General features: G+C 39.4%; 1 protein-coding gene across 5 annotated transcripts in view; it reads left to right on the top strand.

Annotated features, from left to right (window-relative positions):
- The window catches only part of GRIP1 (glutamate receptor interacting protein 1), a 228,686-nt gene that overhangs the window by 201,810 nt on the left and 4,650 nt on the right, over positions 1-22,226 (top strand). For 3 of the 5 annotated variants that reach the window (XM_066183200.1, XM_066183202.1, XM_066183201.1), the window contains 9 exons: positions 652-721; positions 979-1,124; positions 5,824-5,968; positions 7,003-7,142; positions 7,296-7,484; positions 10,094-10,250; positions 12,038-12,238; positions 14,616-14,727; positions 17,341-17,574. In XM_066183200.1, coding sequence (XP_066039297.1) covers positions 652-721; positions 979-1,124; positions 5,824-5,968; positions 7,003-7,142; positions 7,296-7,484; positions 10,094-10,250; positions 12,038-12,238; positions 14,616-14,727; positions 17,341-17,574 — 1,394 coding nt within the window. Of the gene's footprint in view, positions 1-651; positions 722-978; positions 1,125-5,823; positions 5,969-7,002; positions 7,143-7,295; positions 7,485-10,093; positions 10,251-12,037; positions 12,239-14,615; positions 14,728-14,872; positions 14,918-17,340; positions 17,575-22,226 lie in introns of all 5 variants that reach the window. The other 2 variants (XM_066183204.1, XM_066183203.1) reach the window with 1 other exon arrangement.

The following is a 22,226-nucleotide window of genomic DNA, read 5'->3' as shown; positions in this document are numbered from 1 at the left end:
AGTTACAGTGAAGCAAACTGTGCAAACATGGTAGTAGTGTATCAGCCCAGTGGGGTGTGTGGCCACAGTCCCCAGCATCTCATTTATTGTCAAGTGGATTCCTCCTTCTCACCCAGGATGCATTGCCTTCATACCTCTGCCTTAAGCACTGGATGAGGCAGAAGTGGATGAAAAGAATGTGGTCTAGCCCAGTCTAGATATTTTGCCAGAGCAGCTGTTGGTCAGGGATATAGTATAACAGGATTTATTCTGGCAAAAAATCATCATTAGTAGTTGCACTGAAATACTGTAATGACAGAAAGTCTTCCTTATGTGTTACAGCTACACAGCATTTCTGGATAGATCACTGGAGCTGTACTGTGATGTCTTCACGTGGCTCAGTCTTGGTCTAACCCAGAATTCAGACATTTCTGGCTAAGTTCACGTTGTACCAGTCACTGCAATTCTGAAATTTTCTCATTTTTGAGGAGTATCTAGTCTTGTCAATAATCTGCTGCTGTTTGTTTGTACCTGAAGTTCAGATAATTTAGGAGTAGGGGACAAATATAATACAAGTAAAGAATGTGTATGAATTATTGGTTTATGGTCAAAATTAGTCCATCTGCATATCTAGAAACAAAACCAAATGTCTATATATATTCTTTATTACAGCTCCATCAAGTAGAAAACCAGGGGACCCTCTGGTTATTTCTGATATCAAGAAAGGAAGTGTTGCTCACAGGTAAGACATCACAACTCCAAATAAAAATCCGTTTATGTGTGTAACCAGCCAAATTCAAGTTAAACAGAGAGCTTATAAGAGACCGTGCCCTTCTTTCTTTAATAAAAATTTTTGTGAAAAGTTAGAACGTAGAAGACTTATTAAGAAATAATTGTCCTAAAAATCCATCTTGTTTCTGTAATCATGTTTAGACCTTTTAGCATGCCTTTCTTTTAATGTTACTAGAGTTTCCTGTAAGCTTGTTTGCTTGTTCACAGAACTGGGACACTCGAGCTGGGTGATAAGTTACTGGCAATAGATAATATTCGACTTGACAACTGCTCAATGGAAGACGCTGTCCAGATCCTTCAGCACTGTGAGGACCTTGTAAAGTTAAAGATCCGCAAAGATGAAGATAATTCCGGTATTAGCAATGATTATTGTGGATGCATGTGTATTTTCAGGATTTCTAGAGCACAGAGGAATTCTTTCAAGTTTTAGTGAAATGCTTTTTCTAAACATGTCTGGCTTATGCTAATGATAATCAGAAAATGTCACCTAAAAAGAATTTTAATGGTATATAAAGTGTTGAATTTTCTCACTGGCTATATTGCTTGCAGGAGCTGCACTGCAAAATTAGGTCTTCAGTTCACTGAAAAGACAATTGGCCCTCAGGTGCAGCCATATAAAGTTGATCTGTTTCTTACCCAAGTATTGGGATTTTCTCTGCTTTTAAGATTGGAATCACAGTTAGCAAAGCGTGGATCCCTAGGCTTCAGTTTTCCAGCAAAGTGTAGTGTGTACTTTGTCCATAAACTTAAAAATTTGACTTTGGCATGACTGTTCACATGCTCAAAGGTAAGTAGTACTTTACACACGGTGCTGGATATCTGATGCAGGAGCCATGTCTGATCAGCCCAGTGATATAATGGACCTGCCATAATTTTCTACACCTACACCTATTAATAGTCTTGTGTCTTCCCCACTGTGGATTCCATGAGAGCAGAATTTCTACCTGGAGATAATAAAGTGAGTTCTGTTATGCAGTGTAGTGCAAAGGAAGTAAGACAGTTATAATTACACTTACTGCTGGTGTTTATATTACAGTGTTACACAAAAGCATGAACTGGAGATTCACTTCTCTTCAGCTCTATACAATCTCACAGCAATAAGGCACAACTTGCCACACTTTATTATTTGAAATTAAGTGCAACTGTTGAAGTGGTGTTTAGAATTGCATTAGAAGACTCTTTTCCTTTTTCTTCCTCACTCCTAATTGATTTTGAAAGCAAACAAAGTATCTTCTCAGTATTATAATACAAAGCAAAAGCAGCTGCATTTAGTACCTTGTGCAAATTGTTGCTGTAATTGAAATGTGGATTTCAGTCTCCACACATAGAAAATAGGATCTTTGCTCTCTTAGGTATTGCACACCATGATACCTGGTACAGATTTTAGTGTCAGTGGGATTCTTATACCACAGTTGTCTTTTACACACTCACATTGCTTGTTTTATGGTTAAATGATATATCTATATCAAGATTCTCACACAACTACAGTGTTCTATCCAGACATGATTGGTGTAAATGTACAGATTCAAATGTAACTGGACAGCTACACAGAAACCTACTGAAAAAAAAAATCTTTATACAGATTGTTCTTGTAAGAGTTGAGTAAGTGTCAAAGCGTAAATGAAAGTATTTGTAGCAGATTTCAAGTACTTTGAAATTTAAAATGAGTGAGTGTCGTCTGAAATGTTAAAGAAAAAGTATTTAGGAAACAGTGGCTTAACAGCAGCAAAGGTGTAACAAAAAGTATATCTCAGTTAAAATAATTCTTTGTGTATTTGCCATTAATTTACTTATGAAAGTTTTTATTTTCTCACAAAGGAAGAAATGTGCTGCTCAAACTCAACAGAGGAAAATAATAAATTCCCTGAGAAAATAAAAGCCTGATGCTTATTGATGAGCAGGCATGAAGCACTCCAGATCATTTAGTAAAACACAGAATAAGATTGAGGTTTTAACTTCTTTTTATTTTTCACTGCATGCTTTTTTGAGGAAGGTGAGGCAGGGAGTAGGGGTCTCAGAGCTGAGTTCCTCTGAGCCACCATGCAGCTGAGGCCAGAGCAGGATGATGCATGTCAGGTGCTCCCCAGATCCTGCTGCTCTTTGACCTTGTCACTGCATTGGTCAGATGTTACTCTGATGAGCAGGAGGCCAGTGGGCAGGGCAGAGACACTGCAGCACAGAGGATCTACTTTCATTAAATGTGGTTTCCAAGAATTACCCACAATTGCATCACAAGAAAAAAAAGGTGGAAAATCTCCAAAACTGAGACCCATAACCGCAGTACTTCAGTTATATCTTCTCCCCAGATGAAGGTATGTTTCCAGCAACTTTTCTCTTTCCTTTTCTTCTTGCAAGCTTCCCAAACTGAGGACAATTTTAAATCCTGATTAACCTGATGGCTGCCTCCCTTTCTTGAACATCACCATTCTTTGCTTTCATGGCAGAACTGGCCTTCCTGGTGGATTCAGGCCAGATGTACGCCCTCTTCTTGGATAGCTCCAACGTTCTGCTCAGCAGAACATTCTGCCAATAATTTTCTGGCCTACAGCTAACCAGGAAACAGATATAATGGACCAGTCTTCTTTCCAGTCATTCACTGAGATCTGTAGACTTCCAGCTCTCATGTGGAAGGGCTGCTGATGATCAGTAACTTCTTACTCAGTTTGTGTTTATAGCAGAGAACTATTAGTACTGTGTCAACCCTTAGCAAGTGCTGGCTACTACATTTTCAGTTGGCTTGGCTTGTTACTTTCCACCCTTCAGTTGAGGTCTTGTACCATGTCCATTGCCACAGCTGCCTAAACAGTTACCAGCCTTAGATTCCAGGGGATTTGTGGTTGTTCCATAGTGCTTGAAGCAAGCAAAGCTGCCATTGTTCTGCTGTGCAGTGGCAGCTTGCATGCCGGCCCACTGTGTGCCAGACAGGGGCTTCCAATGACATCTGGGGAGCTGGGTGTTTCTAGATAGAGCACATCAGATGAAGTGCAGTTGATGTGAACTGTACCAAAACACTGATGGCAATGCCTCAATTAGGCAAGAAAACCCCAGTGTTCTTTGCTGAATAAACACCACTAATTCTTCTCTCCTTTGATTCTCTGTGTGTAGCATTTTCTGTACATGGATAGCAAGGAGGAAATAGGACAGAGTGGAGGGGGGGGTGCGGCTGAAGATCTAAATTTTCTGGAAATTGGGAGGAAACAAAGTAGCTTCAAAGATATTAGTGTTCCTCCAGCTCTGCCTATAGTACCATGTTCAGTATTAGAAGGCAGCAACTCTTTGAGCCTTTGCTAGTGATGTAGGTTTGAGTTTTTTCCCCTTTTTAAGCTTTTCTATCTACAGGAACAGAAATGGTAACATTTGAATTTTCTAAGTTGTTTTAGTTAGTTTTGGTGACATTTATGGAATGTGCATCCTAGACATTTTCCACATTCACTGAACTGCTCAGAATGTCACTACCCATAGATCTAGGAACATTTTCCCACCAGACCAATCATCCTGGCTGAATACCAGTATCAGAACATGAGCTAGAAAGCATTTGTTATTTTGGTTTGAGAAGAATTCTGGCATTTTAAATTTTAAAATATTGCTTCACAACTCAAAGATGCTGCAGTTGATTGCTCTCTTGCTGTGGTCGGCGTTATTTTAGTAATATGTAAAGAGCATTGTATAAATACAGGCACATTTCTTGTTGGTGCAATACCTGTTGAGTGTTGTTTAAGGAAATACATTGTATTTAAGTTTACTCAGTGGCGGATTCTTTTCCAGTTCTGATAATTGTTTAGTGAGATAAAATTTCAAAATAATGCAAATTGCTTCACATAACATCATAAAATAATATCTTATGGACTTACTGTTCAGTTTAGTTGATAATTCAGTATACAGAAGATATTTTTAACTCTGTTACAAAAAGCTCAAAATATGTCCATCAAAAACACTGTTATATGAATACAGCTGCTCATCTTATAATGACTTTTGACTTTTCTCAGAATTCTTTTAAGAAAGTTTGGGTTTAAAACTTTCAAATTACCTTTAATTTCAAGTACCTTCTATTCAGTTCAAGAAACAGGTGAATATCAGTATTTATACCATAGTAGTAACTTGCCTTTTCTCTAATAATCCGACGCTGTGGCAAATAAGGACAACAGCTTCCTGGTCTGCAAGAGGCAGAGCTTGGCCAGCAGGTCAAAGGAGGTAATCGTTCTCTCCTGCTCAGCACTACAGACAGATTTCTGGAGTGCTGGGTCCAGTCCCTGGGCTCCCCAGTACGACTCAGACATGGACATACAGTGGATGAGGTCCAGCAAAGGGTCACAAAGGTTGTGAAGAGGCTGCAGCATCTCTCCTCTGAGAAAAGGCTGGGGGAGATAGGGCCACTCAGCCTGGAGAAGAGAAGGGTCAAAGGGGGGAATCTTATTAGGGTGTATAAATATTGAAGGGAGGGTGTAAAGCAGGCAGAGCCAGGCTCTCTTCAGGGGCGCCCAGTGGCAGGACCAGAGGCAATGAACACAAACTGAAACACATGAGGTTCTGTTGGAGTGTCAGGAAACACTTATTTCCTTTGAGAGTGACCAAACACTGGCAGAGGTTGTACAGAGAGGTTGTGGAGTTTCTACCCATGGAGATATTCAAGACCCAGCTGGACACAACCCTGGGAAACCCAGTTGTAGTTGGCCCTGCTTGTCCAAGGAGGTTGGACAAGGTGGCATCCAGAGATCCTTTTCAACTTCAGTCAATCTGTGATTCTGTAACAAAATAGCCTTAAGTTATAGTTTAATAGGAAAGGAGATCTAAAGAGTTTAAAGAGAGTAAAATTGAGTCTTAACAGAATAAGGGGAGTTATTGTTGACTTGTGTCCAGGTTTTGGCAATAAAAATTGCATAATAGGTAATTTATTTTTTTAAAAAATAATCCACTGGTATATGATTAAGAATTGTATCTGAAATGTGATCCTTTGGTAATGTTGTTTGATTACTAGTCACTAGACTGAATATGCTATTTTTTCATTCCTTCTTTCATAAGAAACCAATTGCATCCCCTTGGCATTTATTGCAGATGAACAGGAGAGCTCTGGAGCAATTATTTATACTGTGGAGCTCAAGCGCTATGGTGGGCCTCTTGGAATTACAATCTCTGGTACTGAAGAGCCCTTTGATCCCATAATCATTTCCAGCCTTACGAAAGGAGGATTAGCTGAAAGGTTAGTTGTAAAGCAAATTATTTTTTAATGTTCTCTCTGTCAAGATAGAGGTTCGCTTTATTTACCTAAAAACCCTAATTTTCATGGGTTAGCAATTGATTTCTTTATAATTCTCCAAGTCTGAGTTTATAATCTTTTTGCTGTTGTTTTTTGATCATTGCCAAGCTCCCAGGAGCATGGGCAGGATGTACATACTATACAAGGCAGAGGGCAATGGTCCTTATAGATCACCAGAGAAAACTTATCAATCAAATGGCTCAGTCACAGCAATGTTTTCACAGCCTTTTAAAACCACTAGCCTTGTATAGTACAATAAGTAAAGAAAGCACTTCATGGGTTCAAGTTTATCTGAACTCATCATGTACTTATCTGCCACTGCATCTGTATGTGCACTTACACCATAGGAGGCATAATCAGAGGAGCAGAAATGCCCCTCATGGTAAGTGGTAGATAGAGAATAATGAAAATGGTGAGGATTTCTATCACCTGTTATTTCTCAGATTGGTTGAGTCATTGAAACTTTTACCTTTGGTGGTGGTTTCAGAGAGAACTTACAGCACACAAAACATGACACTGTGCACAGCCAGAACTATTTATACAGAAATATTTTATTTTCTTTTCTTGATTGACCCCTCCTGAAGGCTAGGTTTGTGAAATAATTGGTTGCTTGCTCACACTGGTTTTTTTTGTGTTGTGAGACTTGTAGAAGCTTGACTCATTTTAGGAGTTACTAAGCAGTCTGAGATTGCTCTTGAGCAGGTGGGCTGCAGTGAATATCATCCACAAGTGATTAACTCAGCTGTCACAGTAACACAGAAATCTTCACATCATGCCTCAGCTCTGCTATTGTCACTACAACAAAGGTGACTTGCTTTAAGTGTCTCTAACAAAAGAATTACTCTGTGTCAGAGCAATAAAAGCAAAATAAAAGAAAGAAAGGGAGGTGAGACTTTCATGCTCCAAAATGCAAAGAAATTGCCTTTGTTGCCTTTTGCACTCTCTTCTCAATGTTTTACTTCTCTCTCATATTGTAGGACTGGGGCAATTCACATAGGAGACAGAATCCTAGCAATAAATAGTAGCAGTCTGAAAGGAAAACCTTTGAGTGAAGCCATTCATTTATTACAGATGGCAGGAGAAACTGTCACCTTGAAAATCAAGAAGCAAACAGATGGTGAGTGTGGCCAAGGGTACCATCCATGTGTTATTGCAGATTAACAAGCATTTAGGCCATCTATGGAAAAGCTTTGTGTCAGGAATAAAAACCAGATTCTCAGAACTGCAGTAAAGCAAGGATCAACACCTTTTCTTATATAATCCCATTCAGCTACCAGTCCCAAGAAATTTTCTATGCCTGTGGGTCATGTGAGTGAACTGAGTGATGCTGAAGATGAAAGCTCTGCTGCACAGAAATCTGGCAAGCTCTCGGACATCTATTCCACTACAGTCCCAAGTGTTGACAGCGCAGTAGAGTCATGGGATGGCTCTGGTATTGATACCAGCTTTGGAAATCAAGGTACTGTCAAAAATAGAGTCGACATTTAAAGCAAGAATTACTGCCTTCATGGTTGACCTTCCTTTGCCCTAAGTAGAACTTTTTATCTGTACTAACTTTTAACCCTGTACTTTATAATGTGTTGCTGTCTCATTATGACCGCACACCTCGGCAGGCAGCATGATTTCTTGCACTTGGCTGGCCTCAGATTCATTCTTTCATGAGGATGTGATGTGTTACAAAGCATTTATCAATACATTAACAGGCTTTTGTTAGCTTTACTGACATGTGAATAGCTCAGTCCATAGCTCATCCACAACTAAATGAGTTTATCCTTCAAGTACAGATCAATGCAAGGCACAGAACACTCTGGAGATGTTCATGAGTTTGATGCCCATATGCATTAATTTTTAAATGACAACAGATTTATTATAAACTGCTGAAGGGCAATGTTAGTCATTGCCTATGATTTGTAAATCTTTTGCTTCTTCCTCATTCTGTCAGTATTAACATCTAGCTCTCACCTGTCAAAAACAATCATTCTATTTAAAGGCATGATTTTCCATAATGATAGTTTTTTTCACTTTTCTCTATTGTTTTATATAGGATTTTCAAATAATTTCAAATAACACAGGTTTATTTAGGCAGTGAAGGATGTAGCATCCTGTAATATTCTTGATAACAAGGAAAATAACTTACACACAACTTCAGTGTTTTATTTAACTCTATTAAAAATATTTCTTTCCATAGTAAAGCGTGTATTCTCTTTACCTGGCAGGTATTTGGACAGATAGATCCTTACCTCAAATATTTTTTTCACTGGAGTTAGAATTTGGATGAATTTGACCCCTTTCCTTAACTGTGTTGGTCAGCTTATCAAAATAAGTTATGATGGGGTTTTTTCAGATATTTTTAAGTTCTGAGGAGAAGTATTGCTGAAAAAGTGCCAGAATGGTAATTCTCATTTTCTGGATGAATTGAAGATATTTGGAGCAAATTGTTCAGCTGTGGAAAGTATTGAGGCCCAGAATGCTTTCCAAAGTCCTGATGATTTGGATGCTGTACCAAATCTGAACCACTATCTCAAAATGGATTTTTTTCTTTTTTTTTCAATTCCCTTGAAGAAATCAGCCCAGACGTGGCTGGATACATGGCACCTCTGCTAAGCAGCCTGAGTGCAAACAGATCTGTGCCTTTATCCCTTGGTGTCGTGGTGGCCCCCATTTCTATTAAAGTTCATTCTGTCTTGACCCATCAAGCTGAGTTTGGCTTTTCTCCAAACCTTTCTTGGCAATAAGCACAGACTAAGCAAGTTGAGGAGTTTGGGGGATGTTTCTGGAGCAGCAGATAATGCTTTATCCTATTAATTACCAGTTTAATGCTGGTGAGCTGTCTTTTCTCTCCTTGAATTAATATCCCATTTTGTAGCTTGTCTTATGTGTCTGCCTTACTAATCCAGAGCCTTCACCACACAGCAGCCACATCTTCCCAACCAATCTTTCCTAGAATCTGGGACTATGATAATATCTGCCAGTTTGCTGGAAAATTCTCACAGCTCTGTAGTTCAACAGCATTTGAGGGAGACAGGTCTAGACTGAATTATGGAAGCAAATTACCCTCCTTAGAGGGGTGGCAGCAGTGATAATAGTCATCAACAAAATAATACTTCTTAATCCAATGTGCACATCAAAAAACACCAAAAACGTAGAATATCAAGGTGAAGTATATTATGTATATGTGTTTTATATGTGTGTGTGTGTGTGTATGCATACATACATACACACACACACACATTTATAATGTGTATATATTATGTATATCTATAATGGATTTTGCTTACTAGATCAGCATCAGCTTGTGACCCATTGAGCCATATGTTCTTCTTGATACATCACTTCCAAACTGCTTCCTATTTGGAATTCAGGTTACACCTGGTTTCAGTTAAAGCAGTAGTATTGAAGTAATACCAGCAGTATTGAAGTAATACCGGCTTTGCTGGTATGATAAAAGCATGTAGAAAAAAACTCTGCAGGTCTAAAAGCCATCTCATGCCACTTAAACAGCCTTGAGACACTTAGAAATGGTTGATCGAGATGGTGCATATTGGTCCTGGGAATGTGTGCACATTGTGAGACAGGCCTTTCCTGAGCGCTCAGAGCCCTAGGAAAAGGGCACATGAAGAGCCAAGTTCATGGGATTTTTTAATGCATCTTTGCAAACTTTTTTCAATACATCTGAAGCAGTTTTTGGGCATGTTGCATATGACCATGTTAACACATATTGAACACATCCATAATACATGATTTATTCACTACTGTCCAATCTAGGATGTCGAATTGGAAATTGATAAATTGTGGCAGTGTCTAGAACTAAATATAGAAGCAGCTGAGACATAAACAGTAGGAGAACAGTGTTACATATATTTAAGATTTTGCTTCCAGTGGACTTTCACAAGAGAAGCTCTAGGGCACACCTAACTCCAGACATAATCTAGGTCAAATAATCTGGCTGCAGAAAAAAATAAGGTAACAATGACAAATTCAACAGTTCTTGAGAACCCAGCTTCAGAGGTGCACTTTCCTGTCATTTCAGCATATGCGTTGCTGTAAATTAGTAATTCATGTTTTTAGGACACACCTATCAGGCTTCAGGATACAACTTCAATGCCTATGAATGGAGGAGTCCCAAGCAGCAGGCCAGCTTGTCCCCTCCAGGCAAACCACGGAACCACCCATTCCATGATACGGGGCTGAGTGACGAGGAATGGGACCGACCGGCAGCAAGCACGTAAGTGCCCTCACTGGCTTCTGTTCTCTGGCTTGCAGCTGCAGCAGTGCCTCAGAAATGAACACTTGCTGTCTTGAATGAAATTATGTTTTTCAAATGAAGTAATAGCAGCTCTTCCTTTAAATATGAGATACAGTACACTTCATTAAACTTATTGGGGTGGATTAGTGGTCCTTATGGAGGATTATGATGCCAAAACCAAGATATGTATTTATTTCAAGTTACTTCAGCCAATAAAACACAGCATTTATCCCTTAAGAATAAACAAACAAAAAAATTAGGGCATTTCCCTGGGCAAGTTTCAGAAAAAATCTGATCTATTTTCCACTCCACAAAAATAAACCTACAGATAAAGTGGCTGAAGACAACTGGTGTGTTAATCGTTTGTCTTCTATGGAAATGCATTTTGGTTTGGGCAGAGAAGCACAAATTACGGTCTTCATCCATAAATGCTTGAGACATTCACATTCAGTAGGAGTGATTCAGTAGGAGTAAAAAGTGATCCAGGCACAAATGTCTTGTCCAAACTATTGGTATTTTGCCATGCATTTATTCCTCCTCTCCTGAGAAGTAAATCTCATTTTCAGTTAATTTCTCTGCAGACAAAAGAACTTCCTGAGGGAAAAAAAGATTACTTCACAATTCCTGGAGATAGTGAAAGATTCAAAAATCTCTTATCTTCTAAGTTTTCTTTTCTTTTGGATTTGTTAGTGGATCCACTGCAGAGACTTGAGTAATTTCTGCCAATGAACAGTTCTTCCTCAGATGTGGGAAGACAGGCATCACAGTAAAAGAGATTTCTGTGCTCTTTGTACCCACCCTCAGGACCTGCAGACATGCATGTCCTTCATGAGAAATATACTTTCTTCGTGTGCCAGCACAGTGAGCCTGAAATCCCAGTCTGTGAAAAATTCAAGTTTAGTACTAAAAAAAACCTTCCTGCTGCTTGTATAAACATACTGGGTGAGGAAATCCATGAGGTCCAGTCTGTAACCTTTGAAATACAAATCAAGGCAAAGATAAGATGCTGGTTTCTGAATTTGAATAACAAACCCTCTAACACAGCCCATGGCTTTGTTGCATTTTGTCTGGAGACAAGCCTGGCAAGATGACAGCTAAGCTACCAGCAAGTGTGAGTTCTCAGTCCATATCCAGCTCCTTTGATCCCTAATGCAGAAGCGCCCTGGCATTTTTCATTGGCTAATAGTGGACAGTGTTTAATAAGGTAAATTAGATCATTTTCTTCATACTGCCCATTCTTGGTAGCCTAATATTTTTACTTTAAAATGGTCTTTATCCACAGTTTCAGCCCATATTTTGCTTCTCAAATGAGATGCAGCCATGGATTCCAGAACACCTACTGTTTTGCAGCTATGCAAGTAATGGGCTGAAAATGGCTGATGAGCAGTGAATTAGGGAGCTAGGTTGTAAAATACCGAATCTTCTAAATGAAAAGCATGTGTTCTGTTACCATTTTAAAGCACTGTTCAGCAAAAAGTATGCACATTAAAGAGTCTAGTTCTGCTTGTCAGTGTGACTTACACCTGGGAGATCCAGTTCAAATCGAAGCAATGATTACTTTTATGCTGTATCTGTAAAATGGATGGTGCTACATCTGATAGTGTTGCTATCCCAAGTGCTGGAGTATTTGAGAAGGCTATGGCTGTTCTTCAAGGCTGTTACAGAAATCCCCAGAAAAGCACCTCTTCTCTTGTAGTTCCAGCTAAACAACTTCTCTTTTTCTCTAGCTCTAGAAAGTAATTTTTTCTTACCTTTATTTTGTGTAGCACAGCTTCCAAGAATGTGTGGCAACAGAAGGAGACTGAGACATTGGGAGAGAATCAAGAAAACCATTTAAAGCAAACATCTGTAGAAAGATCAGGTGGAGAGAGCATCAGGAGTGTGAAGAAAGAGGGAAAGATGTGGAAAGGTGCCTCTGGAGGGCAAAGGAAAGGTGGGGGACAGCTGGAAGAGTGGAATACTTCCAGGTATGAAACCAAAAAGTGCACAAAAGTGACATTCACCTGGGTTGAGGCAAAGGGGGGACGAGGAGTGTCAGAAGACAAGGGTAGAAAGGAAAAACGGTTGAAGTGAGAAAAACAGGGTAAAAGCAAAAAACACCACATTAACTTGCTGTTGATTGACAAGGAAATTTCAGTGGGCAAGCAAATGAAACCAGAGAGCTTAAACCACTCTCTAGCCTGGTGTCTGCCTATCACTGGCAGGTAGGACAAGTCTGTTACAGTTCCTGCTCCAGAGAAAGTGTTTAACCCCTTAAAACGTAAATGCTTATAGATCTGCCAGATCCAAGAACCTCCTGATTAACGAACCTAAAAAACACAAAGATTTTGTCTCTCATGTGGCAGTAAGAACCAAATCATAGACACCCATGTCTTCATTATCTGTCCTACTGCCTTTTCTTCAGACTTTTTATGCATCTGAATTTCTGACAGCTCTTTGAATAAGCATCAGAAAACAAAAAAAACATTCATTATAGGTCAAACAATATTTCATATGACTTAAAATCAATCCCTCAGGTTTTAGATGAAAAAGACATCTAGATAAATTATTTTGGTACCTCTCTTGGTTTTTTGGTGTAGTAGATCAGCTACAAATTACTTATGTGGCTGTAATGAAGATACAAAGGTTGAGATTTCACACACCAGGAGACCAGACTCAGACAAAAAGCGAAAGAGGAGAGCTCAGAAAGAAATTGCTTCAACCAAAAAGTCCATACATAGAGGCATCATGATTTTTTATTTCACAGAAGTCAGAGAAGAAATGGACCTCCAGTTCTAGGAAATCCAGGTTTTGCTGTTGTAGACAATTGCCTCAAATTACCCTGTTCATTAGCTTAAGTTCCATTTGATATCATAATTATGCAATACAGCAAGGGATATTGTAATGGATAAATTAGTCTACATTCAACATTGGCTACTGAAAGAACTACACAGATTTATTGAAAAAGCTCATTTCAGAAGTCAAAGATCTTTCTAAAATCATGTTTTAAATACTTTCTTGTCTTGCCTGGGAGGAATTGCATCTGTGATCTGAGTAGGTATTCTTGCCATTGCTGTATCTATTGCAATATCTTAGAAGAGACACTGATGCTAGGTGGAGAATCATTGCAATAAGAGATTGAAATGGCTGACCATTGTCTGCTTGACTGATTGTAGCTGTAAGAAAGCATCTCTGAGGCAGAGTGTCATGTGTGTGAAGCATTCAGGCTGTCCTCCTTTGTGCTGGGCAATTCTCCTATTTAAAAGCTATTTTATAAACAGAATTACATTCACGCTATTCTCAGTAATAAGTTTGTTTGTCAAGCAAGGCCTCAGATGCTTCCATAGTAGTGTTTGCTCTGTTTATGTGCTGTTAAGCACCACTAGCTGCAGTCCATGGGCAGCTGCTCCAAAGTAACAGCTTGCTGCCACCAAAAGGGCGAATTGTCACTTTCCCTCCTCATCCTTCTTCCCCTGTACCTTTCACATAATCAGCCCTCTCCCATGCAGCAGCTCTGATGCTTGTGTGAACCTTTACTGAGCTGCTTCCCCTTGCTAAGATAGAAAAACCTCCTGCTTCCCTCCCTGTATACACACATACACTGTAAAGGTGTTGCTTTGGGCTGTGTCACCACAGCCCAGAGTTATGGTTTTTATCAGACCTCGCTTGCTGAGGAACTACCCTGCGCATCACTGTCACCAACATCTGTTCAAGAGTGCTTTCAATAAGGCTTTGGTGCATTTATGAAACACCAGAGACCTAAGTTTCCATACAAGACAGTGGCATCCCTGAAATTTTCTCTGTGTTTATGTATGAAATGATTGGAGCAGTTTATATTATGGTAATCAGGTGGGCTTAAATTGATGAATGCAGCTTAGGCTGAAGGAATCAGGTAAAAAGCACCACCAAGCCTCTTTTGCAAAACAGTGTTTGCAAAAACAAAGAGGTCTCTTACCATATTGCCTGGGAGAAGTCTGTGAGGTTGAAAGGTTTTGTTGCAAATATTCGTTGCACGGAGCAGCTCCGCATACAGCTACTGGTTGATTCATTAATTTTCATAGGGAGGTCCCGGTTTCAATGCAGTAAAACTGTGTCTTGAATTGTTCTTGGAATCCATGTATCTCCTTACTGAACAACTCGCTGCTCAGATCCTGCCAGCTGCTAGTGACTGCCAGGTTATGAGAAGGCTTGTCTGTCATGTGCTCTGCATGTCCATCCAGCCTCTCCTGATCAGCGACTCTTCCCCACTCTCCTGCATAACGTTCTGTCATTCAAGTTGCAGTCTGTGGCAAGGCACGTGTGTAATATATATTTTTAGAGGGGGGAAAAAGTCCACATTTTTTTAACTTCTCATTGTAAATCTAGCTTCACAGGTACCCATGATAACACCGAGGCTGACCAGGAGGAAAATTTCTGGTCTCAGGCTCTGGAGGATTTAGAGACCTGTGGCCAGTCAGGAATTCTGAGGGAACTAGAGGTAGAACAATCTTAACCTTTCTTTCCAATTATAGAGAAATATAATGGTTTTGGTTTGGTTTACATTCATTTTATTTTCTCCTTTTTTTCTTTTAAGTTGCACTAATCGCACCAATTCATTTAAAAGCTTTAACCCCTCTCCACAGGACAAGGCTGACAGGCGTCTGTGTTTGAGAAACATGACTCTCTTGGTACCTACCCTTTACCTTTATATTTTTGCTTGTGCAGCTGCCTCCCTTGCCCCTAACCAGAGCTGTTTTCTTTTGTGCAATGCAACCAAAATTCTATAAACATGTTCACCCCAGTGCTTTTGACTTGCAGCTTCTGCTGTGCATAACCATCGATGCTGTCTGTACAGGCAGCAAATGGCACAGAACTTCTAAGTGGGCATAACCTTCCTGCAGCAATACATTCCATTCTCTGACAGACGCTTCATGCAGCTTTTCTTAGCATGTTGTAGATTGTCTTTTGAATTGAAACTTAATTTGATTAAGATGAACATAAAAGAAAATCAGTTTTTCAAAATGTTTACCTGTAATCACACCACTCTGAAAGAAAGAGAAGCTGCCAGTGTGAGTAATGTTCATTATACAGCAGTTTCTTCACCATGTAACAAATTTCCGAATTTCATCCTTAAGGTCATTACAAATCTGACCATGCTTTGTGTTGGATTGTGCTGTGGGCATCGAGGGAAGAAAACAGAGACAGAGTAACTTGGGAATCTTTAATTTTCTAATCACCTTTTCTCTAAGTTATCTAATCAGAACAATTACCATTATACTGCCAATTAAAGCTACAGAATGAAAGGTCCTAAAATATTTTCTTTTATGTTCTTTTAAATTCCTGGAGCTGCAAAACTGGCAGAATCTCATTTTCATTTTTATGTGATATAAAGTCCTTTAGCAGCCAGGAGGAATGTGAATCGCGTAACTGGGTGAAAGTTTTCCAGTTCAGATTAATTTACTTCCTCAGATTTATGGCTTTTGTATTGCATGTATGGGTAGCAAAATGTGATTCTCATATATTTGTTATTGAAAACCAGAGAAATGTAGGAGAAAATGTTATACTGCTTTAATTCCATAGTTAGATGTGGTTCAGTACTGCAGGCTTTTATTGCAGTTTTCAGTATTCAGAACATAATAAAAGGATATGGAAATAGATAATTCCAAAAGGGAAATAGGTCATCCATGCTGACCAGAATTCAGTTACTTCAACATACTGAATTTTCCTCAGCCTTTCAGAAAAGTGAGATTCAGAACTGTAGATGTACCATTTATAGCATTGCCTCGCTGCACAACCCCCAGCTCTGAAAAGAAAGCCAGACTCATTCGGTGTGACAGGATGCTGAGAGTGGCCATGCCTCTACTTTATGAAGTGCCATGGCATAGTCAAGGACTCCTTATCATTTTTCATTTCAAGGTCTTCAGCCAAAGAGCAGAGAAGGCTGTTGTTTGCCAAGTCCTGTGGCTGCTTTTGCTTCATCACGCAGTAATATCAGTCATTACTGAGCACAAAAGAGTGTTATGGCTACAGTCCATTATCTCATAGTGAAAGTAGTGCTTGAGCTGTGAGAAGGAAGGGTGACAGACTTGCTCACCAGAGTTATAGGCAAGCATTTATTTGTCTGTTTTGCCCTTATTTTTTTACTTTTCCCATTCAAGCAGGCTGTCTGCATTCAGTCCCAGTCAGAGTTAAGGTTATGGTCTTTAAATTTCCCTTTCCAGTTGTCTATCAGAAGGGATAATAAATAGGAAATTCAGCACACCCTGTCCCCGCAGTGGCTGTGCCAAAGTGTATATGCCTCCCATTCCCCAGAGCAGAAAATCTTTCCTAAGGGGGAAGGCTCCTTGCTGTGCATGGATGCTTTTCAAGTTCAGTCTGTTCCACCCAGTGGGAGAGGTGATTCCCATCATCATCTTTCATGATTTTATCCTCCATGTATTCTTGCATCTAAAACAAAAGGCTGTCCTTTCCTGAGATTAAAACCAACAGTGAGACCAGGGCCAGCATTAGTGCTGAGCTAAGGCAGTCACTCTTGCAGTGTGCATGTCATGCAAAGTTTCTTTCCAGGCAGTGAGCTCACCTGTGCTGAGCTTTCCCTGAGCTTGGGGCAGTATCCAGGCACTCTCCCCATGCTGGCTCTAGAGCTCCCTACATACTCTGCTGACTCACACTTTTTTATCTTGCACACACAGTCTGAATTGCAAATGCCTTCCTGTAGTTCCCATTCCAACAAATGCAATTATGCCACAACTTAGATGTTGTTTTATTTATGTGTAAAATATTTTTTAAATAATCAATTACACTACATACTCTTCAGTCTGCCAGGGGACTGGCTTACAAGCATAGCCATTCTGGTGCTCAGTATTTTAGTTTGAAATGCCATCTGAAAACTTTTGCCCATAGGGTTCATCTATTGTTACTGTGTTTCGTTGTGGTCTTTTATTTTATAGTGACTTGCAAGCAGATTGAACATCTATCCTCTTGCCTTTTGCTGTGCCCTGAGTGATTGTGTTCTAACAAAGAATAGAGGTGTTTTTCCTACTGCTATGAATTAACCGCTTACTTAACCCACGTTCTTTGTTACAAATTAACCTGTTCATTAATGCTCTAGGCCACAATCATGTCAGGAAGTACAATGAGTTTGAATCATGAAAACCCACAACCTCGTAACCAGCTGGGAAGACAAGCCAGCTTCCAGGAAAGAAGTTCTGTAAGGCCACATTACAGTCAAGCTACTCGTAGCAACACATTGCCTTCAGATGTGGGGAGAAAGTCCATGGTTCTGAGAAAATTTAAGCAAGAAATGAAAGAAATCATGTCACCAACTCCTGTGGAGTTACACAAGGTCTGTAATTTTTCTTCTGACAGCTTTGAAATAATATATTCAGCACAGGAACTCTAATTATATGGCAACACAGTAAGCACTTTTTATAATGACTCCACAGATGTAATTCAGGGGCTGTGCATATTAGTTCTTACAAACACATTAATGATAGATCCTTGTGAGGGAAAATAAATGAATAAGATGCATCCTTGTCTACTATTTCATTTTACAATAAATCCTCAAAAGGCACTGCTCTTTTGAAAGGAGCATCCACTGGTAATTTGAATTGACAGGACCAATAAGTCTTCTCTGCAAAATGTGTTCATTAAGAAAGCAAAGTTTAATTTCTAGAAAATACATTTCTTCAGGAAATTACTCAGGAGGGTTTGGGGCTCCCATAGGTCCTTTTTTAAATTAACACTCATTTTGAATCAAATACAAGAGATTCGATGTACATAATATGGAATGTTACTTCAAATTAGGTATTGCTTCTTTTCTTTTTGTAATTCTTTTACTCTAAAAAAGGATAAATCATCTTCAGACTATGCAATTTTTCACTGCTCGAGATGGTTGAAATCACTCGGTGGTATGGAGGTGGCACTGTACTCCAAGGAAGTGCTGGATAAAGAATCTTTGGATATGCACAGCAAACACCCAGCTACTTAGGTCACAAGCCCAGTGAGGCCATAAGAGCAACCAGTTTCCAAAACTTTGAAGGACATTATAATGCTGTTCTCTCTGATGGCAATGTGCATCCCATTTCCTGCGCCCATCTTCCTCTTAAAGGTCTGAGATCTTTCCAGAAAGGAGGCAGAACACAGGGAAATTTCATTAATATGTTACCTGGTCATTCTCAAGAGATTTGGGTTGGTTTCTAATCCCTGTGGATTTGCCTGAGTAGTTCAGTTGAGTTCAGCAATGTGTAAGGACTTGCTGAGTGTGGGCTAAATGAATGTTTATAGAAGATAGTAGAGAATTGATCTCACATGTGGTAAATGAATTCATTGCCAGTGTATATGATCAATAAGGATGTGTTGTGATAGTTTAAAGCTATTCCTATTTCCAGTTTGATGTGATCAGTGGAGTTAGGCATTGTGCTCAGTTTTTCTGACTGGTGAATAAATGTGAAATGTAAAACCAAAGTATGCCAGTAGGCGTTTCACACTGTGCTCACATTCAACAAAGGCATGGTTCTGGATTACAAAGCCAGCCTTTCATGTTGAAATAAATAATTTTATTCCTGGGAAGTCATCCGATTTCTGTTAATGAGTCAGTGGTATTCTGGGATAGTAACTAGCTATTAGAGTTCTAGGCAGTTCAAATAACCTGTCCATGAGCTTTCTCTTGCTTCAGCTGACTATTTTTAACATTGCTTTGACCTTTCCTTTGAGTAATTTCCAGATTTTGATCAGACAATATACCTAGTTTTCCCGTGTCTGCTGAAGTGATGCTGAGTTTGCTTTTACTGTCAGTTCTGTCACCCAGAAAAGAGTCATTTCCTCTCTACAAATCTAAACCCTGAACCTGTACCGAGGATTTTCCAAATCCTTACAGTCATTCAAGAAAAATAGAAACTAGTGACTAGATCTTACGGTCTGATTCCACAAAGTGAGGTTATACCCCTGTGACACATGCAGGTTAGCCCAGGCAGCACGGACTGCTTTTTCTCTGAGCAAGTTCTTACTTGTTTGTTTTCCTACTTGTTCTTGTGTAGCAGTGTGCCTGCTACTGTCTCTTATGTATTCATGTTCATTTTTGTATTAGACCTCTAGTTTAATACTAATAACCTGTTCCTTTGGACAGCTTATTCAATCAGTTTTCCAAAAGGGCTGCAATGTCACGGGAATGACATGACTGTCACGGGAATGACATGACTGTCAGGGAAATGCCTTGGTTGAAGTTATTTTTCATGTATCCTCTTGCTGGCAATGTCTTCTGCCCTCTGCAGGCAAATGTCTTAATTAGCTAGGCCACTGAAAAACAGGAAGATTTGGAAAACTGTGATGGTATGGGCAGTTTTGAGATACAAGCTAAGACACAGCTTGTCTAAGACCTCCCTTGGCAGGTTCTCAAGCATGTACCTGACTACTGAGCTTTCCCAGTTTCATGGGCAGGGCAGGGTAGGTGCCTTTGTTCTGTGTCAGTGTGATGAGTCTGCATCCCTGCTGAGGCAGGGCCTGTGTGCCCATGGGTCAGAGTTCACTTTGCTGCAAGGTAACCTGAATTCTTCACTGCTCTCTCTTTCTGTATTGCATTCGCCAGTTGTGCACTTGAACTGTCTTTGTCCCGAGGAAACTAGGATTGAGATAAGTGTCCTACAAATCTCTTCAAACATTTGTTCTAGATGGTTTAATAACATTTAATTTAGCTGGATAGTGTATTGCTATATCAGCACCCAAATTTAATGAATGCCTTTAATGATTTTATCTACTTAGGTAATCATATAGATTAATATTTTTCTAAAAATCCTAGCAGACCATTTTTTAGAAGTTTCATAGAGCACACATTCCTCTGAGAGCAAAAATATGCACTAGGATCAGATAATTTTTCAATATTATTATTGCAAGTAGTCATTAACCTAAAATTACAGGCAGTTAAAGTATCTCAATAGCTGATCTGTGCAAGATGTATGAATTTAAATTAAGCATTTTCCCATAGATTTGATAGGGAGAAGAGGCATAGGCACAGACTCAAAATTTATAAGCTTGTGTTTTAAATTTGTAATCATTTAATTGCTTATGAAATATGAATCAAATTTCCAAATCCACTTTCTTTTTCCCTTATGCTCCTGATGTAAATTCAAAAGTCTAACAAATCACCCAAATAGAGATTTTGCTATTGAGATCAGACCTTCCAAAGAGTTGTGATCAGCAGTACAGATAAACCAGCATGATTTAAGTGTTGTGTGAATTGTCTTTATTTTTTGCAGTTTTATTCCCTTCAGAGAGAGCTGCTGCAAGTCAAGATGAGGAACCTGGGGTAGCGCTGTGTCCATACCCATTATTAAATAGAAATTGAGTATTTCAGGTAGCAGAGCTTTTATCAGAGATTCTCCTTGAAGAATACATGTTGCCCTAGGAAGAATTAGCCCCAAAATTATAACCTCTAATACAAAAGAAAGTTGTCTGCAGATGACTTCCATCTGAAAAATGTGACAGCTGTCAGACATGCAACAAAGTTGAATTGCTAGCTCATCCCTGAAGCAAGCATCAGTTTCTTTAAGTTCCAAGCTCCTGTTAAACACAGCAGAAGTCAGGAGAAGCTAGCCATAAGGGAAGCAGTTTGTAAAAATCTAGGATCTGTAGATCTGAAGAACCACAAACATCAGAAAACACTTTGAAAGGCGTAAGTTGTAATTGATAAAACACTTTGGATGATCATTCCCAAGGTCTGTGCCCTTCCTTGTCCCCTGCCTTGCCCACTCCATTGCAGTAACTTCCCACTGACCCTCTAGAGCAAAACTCCTCTTTCATGCCCTTTATCATTTGAAATGCTCCATTTTTTGTCTCACAAGGTGGACATGAAGTAGCATGTGCATTATTACAGACAAGATACAAGTTAAGGTGAGCTAATGTGTAATGGCTCTTCCTATAGATGTCCAGAGCTGAATTTGTATTGTTTGCTGATAGATTGTTCACTAAAAATGGGAAAAAAGCAACACTATCATGGAACATATGAAAGGGACCACCACTGTGGTGAGTTATTCTCCACTCCAATTTGGCTTTGAGAAGGTCTTGACTGTAATAGTGTCCAGTTTGGGATCTGAAACTTAAAGAAAGATGTTGACCATGTGGACAGGGTCCAGAGAAAAACAAGCCTTATTTCACATTACTGCAGAGAAGGTCAAAATAAAGTGTTCTTGTTCTCTGTGGACGGCAACAGACTTAAGCCTCAGCAAGGGTGATTTAGTTTAGACCCAAGGGAAACATTGGAAGGACTGGAAGGAATTACTTTAATAAACTGTGGAGTCTCGATCACTGGAGATTTGAAAAAGTGGGACAGATAAATGTATCTCTGAAAGGGCTTGGGTGCAGTTGATCTTATCTTAGGTCAAGAATACAGTCTAGATGACCTCAGAGAGTCCCTTGTTTCATCTGCTTTTGTAGTTCATCTGGGGCTGGATCCAGCTCTATCTGACTCCAGTGCCTGAAGAAGGCGAAAAGGAGTAAGTGGAAAAGGGAAGTTCCTTTTAAAAATTGTGCCACCTGTGCTAGAACAGGACAGAGTATTTCAAGTCTTCTTCTCTTAGGCATGGTATCCCCTTTTTACATGAACTTTTAAAGGCTTCATTAAGAAGCAGTTAACTTGAAGCACTTCTGGTCTTTGTGATGATGAGGATACAAAAGTTACTTTGCTAGAAGAGAATTTGGTCTAAAAGGGTCTTGGTCCAGAGCTAGTTATTTTTAATTTCTGCCAGGAAGTGCACATGAATCTGTCAGTAAAATGTATCTCCCTGCTTTTTTTTTTTTTAGTCTTGCAGAATGGTGGTCTTACAGCACTTTTGTAGCAGCTTCAAACACCCTTTTTATCAAAGCCATGTTAAACATGCTGTGATATCACAAACAAAAGCCTCTATTCATAACAAATTACTAGAATTTCCCCAGAGTCCTGCTGATACAGCATCTGTTGATACAAATTAAAGTCATTCTATCATAAACTATTTTGAATTTGCA

Source organism: Chamaea fasciata, unplaced genomic scaffold (genome assembly GCF_029207755.1).
Source record: "Chamaea fasciata isolate MVZ Bird 193981 ecotype frontalis unplaced genomic scaffold, bChaFas1.0.hap1 SCAF_5, whole genome shotgun sequence".
NCBI lineage: Eukaryota > Metazoa > Chordata > Aves > Passeriformes > Sylviidae > Chamaea > Chamaea fasciata.
This window is presented reverse-complemented; position numbering and strand designations above follow the sequence as displayed.